General features: G+C 49.7%; 1 protein-coding gene across 1 annotated transcript; it reads right to left on the bottom strand.

The window, feature by feature from the left end:
* Nucleotides 1-1,568: 1,568 nt before the first annotated feature.
* On the bottom strand, nt 1,569-2,621 carry LOC136488444 (uncharacterized). The gene is made up of 2 exons (XM_066485375.1): nt 2,265-2,621; nt 1,569-1,910 (listed from the first exon to the last, which is right to left on the bottom strand). The coding sequence occupies exons 1-2, from the start codon at nt 2,619-2,621 to the stop codon at nt 1,569-1,571; spliced, it is 699 nt and encodes a 232-aa protein (XP_066341472.1).
* Nucleotides 2,622-10,055: the final 7,434 nt, after the last annotated feature.

Genomic DNA, 10,055 nt, shown 5'->3' with positions numbered 1-10,055 from the left:
CTGTAACATCTGGAGAGGGTAGTTAGAGCACGTGGGAGTGCGGGAAACATTTATGTTTTTGTATAAATGTTATAAAGTGCATGTTTATGCAACTTGCTGGTATTTGTGGTGAAAAATCATTGTAGCAATAACCCTAACGCAATTATACATAGTATAAGTAGCATCTGAGCAGTTAGTTCGTTACTGAACTCTTTGGCCTTAGCTAGCCCATAGTCCATAATGCCAAGCGTGGAGCCCGTGCACGTGTAGGAGGAACAGGCGTCACCAAGGAACCACAGCCAACCACCCATAACGTAGAGCGCAAAGCCCGTAGCACGTGTAGGGAGAGATCGGAGACTGGGTCTTCTCCATAGAGCGTGGAGCGGAATGTGTGCTACTCGGCGGTTGGCGAAATAACTTGGAGATAAACGTAGTTTAAATGGCGTCCGAGCAGTTAGTTCGTTACTGAACTCTCTGCCTTGGCTAGCCCATAGTCCATAACACCGAGCGCGGAGCCCGTGCACGTGTAGGAGGAAACAGGTGTGACTAGGGAACCACAGCCGACTACCCATAACGCAGAGCGCGGAGCCCGTAGCATGTGTAGGGAGGGATCAGAGACTGGGTCTTCTCCATAGAGAATAGAACATAACGTGTGCTGCTCGGTGATCGGTGTAACATCTTGGAGATTTGGAGAAAAAGTGTTCGGCAATTTGGAGAAACATGTTCGGTGAAAACATTAGAGGTTTGGAGAAACATGGTCGGCGATTTGGAGAAACCTTTTCGGCAAAAACGTTGGAGGTTTGGAGGATCGTGGTCGGCGATTTGGAGAAACCTATTCGGCAAGAATGTTGGAGGTTTGGAGAAACATGGTCGATGATTTGGAGAAACCTCTTCGGTGAAAAACATTGGAGACTTGGAGAAACATGGCGGAGCATTTATGGAGATTTCGTGTTGGAGTTCGTTATGGAGTAGCTTATAGCTCGGCGACCATAAGTGGAGATTAAGTCGTAATGGAGAAAAAATGGAGACAAATTATGGAGACCACAATTTTATTCATCATGAAGTGGAGAGTACATATCTAGAGCGTTTCAAGGATAAAAATGTATGAGGTGCTCGATGTGCCATGAGTTGGGGACATCGATTCTGTCGAAGTCACATAGGTGATAAGACCCTGGTCGGGTGACCTCTTTGACGACGTAAAGCCCTTCCCAGGGGGAGGAGAGCTTGTGCAACCTTTCAGTCTTTTGTTTTCTGTGGAGAACGAGGTCGCCGACAGCAAATGAATGACCATTGATGTTGCGATTGTAGTATCTCCGCAAGCCTTCTAGATATTTGGCTATGTGGACGCAGGTGATCAGGCGTTCCTCCTTGGCCCTGTCGATGTCCTCTATCCGAACATCGGCGGCTTGCTCTTCATCATAATTTTCCACCCTGGGTGCTCGGAAGGCAATATACGCTGGTAGTATGGCTTCTGAGCCATAGACCAAGAAATATGGAGACACACCGGTGCTGCGACTAGCTTGAGTGCACAGTCCCTAGACCATAGCTCGTAGCTCTTTGAGCCATCTGCCTGGATGCTTTTCTTCTTTCTAATATAGCCTTTTTTCGAGGGCATCAAGGATCATGCCGTTTGCCCGTTCGACCTGGCCGTTGGCCCTAGGATGGGCAACAGAGACGTATTTGATGGAGATGCATTGGTCTTCGCAGAAGTCCCAAAAATGATGGCCAATAAACGTAGTTTCGAGGTCGGTGATAATGCTGTTCGGGAGACTGAATCTGTGGATGATATCATCGAAGAGCTCGACTGCTTTCTTTGCAGTAACCGAGACGAGCGGTTTATACTTGATCCACTTGGAGAACTTATCGATGGCGACGTACACGTACCAAAAACAACCTGGTGCTGGCTTGAAAGGCCCAATCATGTCCAGTCCCTAGCAAGTGAAGGGCCAGGAAGCTGGTATAGTCTGCAGTTCTTGTGCCGGCACGTGTATTTGCTTGACAAAAAATTGACATCCTTCACAACATCGGACGAGGTCTTCTGCTTTGAAGATGGCCATGGGCTAGTAAAAACTAGCTCGGAAAGCTTTGCTGACCAGGTTTCTCGAGGCCGCATGATGGCCACAGGAACTAGAGTGAATTTTGAGAAGTAGCTTCACTCCTTCTTGGGTGATGCATTTCTGTAGTATCCCTTCCTTGGCACTTTTCCTCATCAAATTGCTGTCTACCAGCACATAATGCTTGCTTCGGCGAATTAGGCGTTTGGTTTCGGTCTTGTCGGCGGGTACTTCAGCGCTGGTGAGGTACTTGATGAACTGCTCCCTCCAATCGGCGACCGGCGAAGGTACCGTAAGTATCAGCTGCTCGACAGGGGGAATCTCTTCAACTTCCTTCTCTTCCTTAATAGATGGCACCAAAAGATCTTGAACGAAGACCCCAAGCGGAACCACGGCATGAGAAGAACCTATCTTGGATAGCTGGTCGGCGAGATGATTTTGATCTCGTACCACGTGGTGGTACTCAATACCATAGAACTTCCCTTCAAGTTTCCTAATTTCGGCGCAGTATGCGTCTATCTTCTCGCTGGAATAGGACCAGTCTTTGTTGAGCTGGTTGATGACCAGCGCGGAGTCCCCGTATACCATGAGGCATTTGACACCGAGCTCGATGGCTATATGGAGACCGTGGAGACACGCTTCATACTCGGCGACGTTGTTGGAGGCCAGAAAGTGTATCCAGAGAACGTACCGTAGCCTATCCTTGGTCATCATAATGAACAGAATGCCCACACCAGCACCGTTGATGTTGAGAGCACCGTCAAAGTACATTACCCAGTGCTCAGGGCAAGTGGCGGCGATGGGCTCTCGGATCTCGGTCCACTCAGCGACAAAATCAGCGAGCGCCTGTGACTTGATGGTAGGCCTGCTTCTGAATTCAATGGAGTAAGTGCCGAGCTCAACAACCCACTTGATGATGCGGCTGTTGGCCTCTTTGTTGCGGAGAATGTCCCATAGAGGGAACTCGGTGACCACGGCGATCTTGTAGTATTCAAAGTAGTGGCGGAGCTTGCATGACGTAATCAGAATGGCATATAATAGCTTTTGTACCTGAGGATAACGAGTTTTGGGCTCATTAAGGACCTCACTATGAAGTAGATTGGATGTTGCACCTTATAGGCATGCTCGGCCTCCTCATGCTCGACCACAATGGTTGTGCTGACGATGCGAGAAGTAGCGGCAATGTAGATCAGGAGAGTTTCGTTTGGCCATGGTGTCGTCATGATCGGAGGCTTTGTTAGGAACAACTTGAGCTGCTCGAAAGCTGTGTCTGCCTCCTCCGACCAGGAAAAGCGCTTGGAGGTCTTGAGGAGTTTGAAGAACGGTAGCCCTTTTTCACCAACACGCGATATGAAGCGTCTTAAAGCAGCCATGCAGCATGTAAGCTTCTGTATATCCTTGACGCATGTTGGCCATTTCATGTTGGTGATGGCGGAGACCTTGTTAGGGTTGGGTTCGTTGCCGTGAGCACTGATGATGTAGCCCAGCAGTATACCAGATGGAACTCCAAAGATGCACTTTGAAGGGTTCAGCTTCCATTGGTAGTTGTTCAGGTTGGCAAAAGTTTCCTCGAGGTCGGCGATAAGATTGTCGGTGGTGTTGGACTTGACGACCACATCATCGATGTAAGCTTCGACATTGCGGCCGATCTATTGGTCGAGGCATGTCTGGATGGCCCTTTGGTAGGTTGCCCTGGCGTTCTTGAGTATGAAGGACATGGTGGTGTAGCAATATGCACCAAAAGGCATGATGAACGATGTCTTGATCTGGTCTTCTTCCTTGAGGGAGATCTGGTGATAGCCGGAGTCACAGTCAAGGAAGGAGAGTAGTTCGCAGCCAGCGGTGGAGTCTACAACCTCGTCTATCCAAGGTAGACCGAAGGGGTCCTTAGGGCAGTGTTTGTTAAGATTAGTGTAATCAGCGCACATTCTCCATTCATTATTGTTTTTTTGAATGAGAACCGGGTTTGCTAACCACTCAGGATGATTCACTTCTTTTATGAATCCAACAGCTAATAGCCTTTTTATTTCTACCCTAATAGCCTCCTTCTTGTCTGGCGCGAATCATCGGAGTTGCTGCTTGATCGGTTTGGTGCTCGATCTTCTCTCGTGGTACCCCCGACATGTCTATAGATTTCCAAGCAAACACATCGGTGTTGGCATGTAGGAAGGAGATGAGCGCGCTTTCCTATTTGGGGTCGAGGTGAGCCCCAATCTTCATGGTCTTGGAGGGGTCACTGAGGCCAAGGCCAACCTCCTTGACTTCCTTGGACTTGGCGGAGGCACGAGGAGGCTACAACTCTAGGATCTCCATGTCATCGGCGGGCACCATCTTGGCTTCGGTGACCACGCTAGCCATCTGGATGGAGAGGTCGGCGGCTTCGGCAAGGGCGAGACTCTCTGTCTCGTAGGCGTAGGCGATGGAGAGGTTGTCCCGTAGGGCCAAGACTCCTATAGGCAAAGGCATCTTCAGCACCAGATAAGCATAGTGCGGTACAGCCATGAACTTGGCCAGAGCTGGCCGACCAAGTATGGCGTGATAGGCGGTGTTGAAGTCAGTGACGTAGAAGTTAATGTGCTCGACGTGGTAGTTGCTTGCCGTGCCGAACTATACTGGTAGGGTGATCTCTCCAAGCAGTTTGGATGCCCTATTAGGTACCACACCCTAGAAGGAGGAGTCTGAGGGTGTGAGATCTGTTATCCAGAGGCCCAACTCCTTTAGGGCTCCAGCAAAGAGGAGATTCAAAGCGCTCCAACTGTCGACGAGCACTTTTCTGAAGAGCACCTTCTGGACAGTTACATCGAGGACGAGGGGGAAACACCCTGTATAGGGGATGTCTGCCCACTGGTTGGCCCTGCTGAAAGTGATGGGGACCTTGGACAATGGGTGATAGCTGGGGTCGGCGGCGGCGTCTTCTGTAGTGATGGCGAGCACCCACCGAGCGGTGAGCTTCCGTTCTCTTCTGCTTTTGGTGGAGGCGAGGCCCCTAAAGATGGTGGTGACCACCTTATTGTGATCCTGGAAGGCATTGTTGTTTCCCCAGGTGGTTGGCGGCCTCCTGCTCCGTCGTTGGTGTCGTCGTCCAGCTTCTTGTCCTGGAACTCCTTAGCCAAGTCGAGGTAGTCCTTCATCTTGTACCTAGCATTCTTATGGAGAGGGCATGGGCCATCGAGGGTCTTCTTGTACTGCTCATCGTAGTTGCGCTTGGCGTGAGGTTCACTAACAGCGGCGACGATGTTGTCTGGCCGGTGGCGACAGTTTTGACTAGACTTGGATCCTTCTGGCTGATCATGGCTGCTGTCCTGATGGTAACTGCGGTCGTCGTAATGGCTGTCATTGTGGCGTCGGTCGTCGGGGCGGTCGTCATAGCGGTGAGTTGGGCAATGAGTGCCCGCATCTTCGTTGAAGCACACCTCGGCTTCCTCGGCATCAGCGTACTGGTTGGCGATCATGATCATCTCACCAATTCCTACGGGCATCTTGCGGTTGAACTTGGAGCAAAGCTCATGGTGATGGAGTCCTCGGATGAAGGCGGTGATGACCTCGGCTTCCGTGATGTTGGGAATAAAATTCCTCATCTCGGAAAAGCGTCAGATGTAGCTACGAAGGAGCTCGAACAACTTCTGGTTGATGCGGTTTAAATCATGCTTGGTGCCCGGCCGAATACACGTAGCCATATAGTTGTCGGTGAAGCCTTTTTTAAGCTCTTCCTAGGATTCAATGGAGTTCGGGCCAAGGCTTGTGAACCAGTTCATGACGGTTGACGCGAGCATGATGGGAAGATAGTTCACCATGACGCTGGTGTCTCCTCCAGCAGCACGGATAGCAGTGGCATAAGCCTATAGCCACTGTGTTGGGTTCATCCTTCCTTCATAGGGCTCGGCCCTAGTGATTTTAAAACTATGGAGCCACTGAAGTGTTCGGAGTGCCCTCGTGAATGCTGGGGGCCCTTCGGGGTTGTCAGTGCCATCGTCTGCAGTGTCGTCGACGGCGAGCGGCTCGAGAGCTGAGTCCAGGTTACCGTACTATTGCTCATACTCATAGCGGCAGTGTACTTCTTCTTCATGCAGACCGAAGCGGCATTCATTGATACATTGTAGTGCATCTCGAAGATTGTTGAGGCGCACTTGAACGTCCTGTTTGACTTCCTAGTTGTGTTGGCGATGGTGATCAGTGCGGTGGCCCCTGGCTCCCTCCCTAGAGAGGCAGTGACTCATCATGATGCTAGTCGGCGAAACGGCTTTGGCTGGGGCGACGATTGGATCTCGGCGCAGCTGATTGGGGAATCGTGCTCGTCGAGCACGAAGGTCTCTGATCCTGGTAGATCTCGTTGACCTGGTAGTGCGTCGCTTTGAGCATGGCGGTGACCTTGGTGACCTCTGGAGTTTGCAGGAGCCGGGCGAGCTTGTTGGTGGCCATGACCAAGTTGGTGCTCGGAGTTTTGTAGACGTCGTGGTCGTCGACACGAATGAACTCATCGTTGAGGTTGCGGTGTAGCGGCCTTCCCTGTGAGTCGATCTGGTTGTTGCGAGCAGCCTCGACTATCGCAAGGGCATGTTCATTTGCTTGGCGCTGTGCGTGGTTGATGTTCTAGTTCTCGCGAGCGGCGCATTCCTCCTCGGTTTCCCCGTTATGAGGGGGGTTGTCGACGCTGATGTTGAAGATTGCACCCCCCGAAAGGGTGGGAGAGGAAGTTGCTCGGTGGTGGTTTCGGCGAGGGTCTCCGTAGAGCCCTGGGACTCAAAGTCCAGACTTTCCTCCTGGATGGTCTGGAGTGAAGCTTCAGGGCGTCAGCCAACGTGTAGCATGTTGACAGCCAGCGGGAGCTGGTCGGTGAGAGGATGGATATCCCCCACCTGGTCAGCAAATCTACCCCTTAGGGCATCTTGATAGGTGGTGGCGACGTTGGTGAACCCGAAGGGTAGGGCTGTAACCCCTGGAGTTTGCTGAGTAGCCTCCGATAGATCTGGATCGGAGGGTGGTCGGTGCTGAACAAGAGTGTCCAGAGCCGATTCAGCGATGGAGAGACAATCGGCGAGCTTCTGACCAACCTGATCGATTAATGCGATCAGATCATCATTGTTGCTGGCATTGATCAGGCACCAAGCCGGGCTTTGGGTCGAAGCCGGGGCTAAAGGCCTGGGTTGCTTAATCCAACAAGTAGTCAGCTAGCTGATTCAGGGTAGCGGGGAGGGACAAATGCTTTGTTGATCATCTTTAGAGCCCACCCATTGTACTAAACATTGCTTTCTCCTCTTAATACAAAAATGCGCAAATCTTTCGCGTGATCAAGAAAAAAAATCATTCTTGCAATGCATCCAGGTCCAGTTGCTAGCAAAAAAAATTTGCATTCAAGTTGAATGGACACCGGTTGTAAAAAATATATATATATTGAACTCAGAACTGTGAAGTATAGTCAAATCAGCAAGGAGACACAGTTAATATCAATAATCACGTTACACAGACCAACTGCTTCTCCTTAACCTACTACAGTCTACAGAGTGTCCACGATGATCTCCCGCAGCGCCCGCCTTGACGTCTCCACGTCGCGCCGCGCAATGAGCGGATGTGAGAGCAGCTGTGCCACCATGGCGCGCCGTGCCGGCTCCTTGTGCAAGCACGCTGCCATGAACCTGCGCAGCTCTGCTGACGCCTCTACATGCTCTAGCACGGACGGGGGCTCCCCATCATAGATGGCCTGCTTCAGCTCCTCAGCAGATGGCTTCTGTACTCCAGGCAAGAGGGAGAGTCGCCCTATGAAGAGCTCCAGGTCAAGTACCGGCGCGGGCATTGGGCGCGAACCGCTTGGGGCTCAAGTACATCCTAGTCACCCTAAGAAGAGCTCTAGGTCAGGTACCAGCGGCCTTCACGATTTGCTGGTGGGCCGGATGGGAATAAACCGCGTTCGTCTGTGGGCTATTTTGGTGAGTACGATGGCAGCAGTGTAGAATCTTACGTCTAGAGTCTTTTCAGGATAAAAAAAGAACTTTGCTCTAAAATATCATATATGTGTATACATGCTAAATTTTTTCTAAAGATGTTGGATATGGTCAAGAGTACCCAATCGTAGTTGTATGTATATGCACCCCTAGCTTTGTTAGTCAAACATTTGTATATTTTAAACTATTGATCTCCATCAAAATTATATAGATTCATGCCACTATTTATTTGGTGATTCTAGAAATTGATTTTATTATTATACAGCGGAGGTAATATATTTTTAAATTCACTATGAGAAATGATTTCATAATATATAATTTATATATCGTGAAACAAAAAAATATTTAACGATGGTAAAGGATCATAATATTTGACTTAGAACAAAGCTAATATAATATGTCAAATAAATAACAGAAGTACCCTTGCGTCAGGAGTGAAGGTGTAACACCTCTGGTGTTACGAGCTCACTAAGCACTGAGATTATGACCTGAGAGATAGATCTATTAATATAGTGAGTTAGTTACGTAAATGCCTATATGTGTTACTGAAAAAAATCCTAGCACGAAGAGTAGAATAAGTAGTTCTAAACATTGGCACGGAAGCAATTTTTATAAACAAAATAAAATATAACTTGTACTTAGTAATTGAATAAAATTTGGAGCGCAAGTTTAATAGATGAAAATACAACTTTTGTTTCTGCAAATAAAAATCGCTCGATAGTATTTTGATAGATCATGTTTGTGCATTGTAGTGCACGTATTGCTTACAGATACGCCATCCATAGGTGTCACGCGTGTCGTATGGTGCACGACTGACTCGTTCCTGTTCTGGAGTTAATGCTAAACTATGGCTTTGTGCTTCGCGTCGCCTGTGGTTCATGCCTGCCATGACCCGCGTCTCCCCATAGTCTTTTCTGCGCTCTTGTCGGAACCTTGTCCTGTAGCCGTATTAGTCATTAATGGCATTGGACATCGCTCGTCTCGAATGCGCAAAAAATTCGGTCGATTCATTTATAGTGATTTCGTGCTGGAACCTTGGTGGACCGCGCCAGGACCACTGACCGCTCTGCCTTTATAAGCAGGGTCTAGCTTAGCCGTTCGTACCACCACTTAGTGCACTTTAGCTCGCCTAGCTTTTCCTTTTGAGCCAGCTTTTTGCTCAGGCCTTCCTTACAACCATCGCCATCAATGGCAGAAGTCTAGGTTAGTAGTTACTGCCTGAACACTGAGGGTTTTCCCAAGATCCTGTATGCCACCCTGCAAAAGCTCGGAGTCAAAGATCATCCTGAGTATGAGGACCCTGAGTATGAAAAGCATGGCACTGAGCGGTGTGAAGTTACCGTCTACATTGGAAAGAGTGAAGAGTTCCCCGACATCACTGAAGCCTAGAATGTGACCACAACCAGGTTTCGCTTCATCGACACCTACCAGGTTGTGGCCCACAAAGCCTTGTGTTACCTTTGCTATATCTATGAAGAGCCCATTGTCCGTAGCCTCATGAGATTCTTTCCACCTTTGGAAAAGAATCGATGGGCAAGGAGGGCTCGCATAGAGGCTTTGCAAGGGCAAGATGCGCAAGAAGATAGTCCTACCGCGGTGCACTTAACCACGTACCTGCTTGCTCTGGATGAGCAGTATGACCAGCATGCCTCGGAGCTGAGGAAGTGTCTTCGGCGAGCTGAGGAAGCCGAGATCTTCTCCAGGATGCTCCAAGTGTAGCTTGCCAAAGCGCATGCCAGTGTGGCAGCCGCTGAGAGTCTGGAGATTGCCATGTCGGAAGCTCTGAAGGAGGCTAAAGATCAACATGCCCATCAGTTGGGACAGGCCTACCTTGTCACCAAGCGGAGGATGCTGGCTGCTGAACAGCAGGATCCCTTGATCGTGGAGGGGATCCCTGTCCACCCACCAGAAAGAAGGAGAACCGGTGTTGCAGTACCGCCTGCACCTCCACCCTTAGAAGTGTCAGAAGTAGAACCCTTGATTCCTCTCACTTAGCCATTGCCAAGAGAGGAGGTAGATTCATAGCCAGGGCGGTAGAAGAATCCACCGAGCCCAGAAATGAAGATGCGTGATCCAAAGTAGA

The sequence above is a fragment of the Miscanthus floridulus genome, chromosome 10, assembly GCF_019320115.1.
Source record: "Miscanthus floridulus cultivar M001 chromosome 10, ASM1932011v1, whole genome shotgun sequence".
Classification (NCBI taxonomy): domain Eukaryota; kingdom Viridiplantae; phylum Streptophyta; class Magnoliopsida; order Poales; family Poaceae; genus Miscanthus; species Miscanthus floridulus.
The sequence above is the reverse complement of the archived record's forward strand: the minus strand, read 5'-3'. Positions and strand labels throughout refer to the sequence as shown.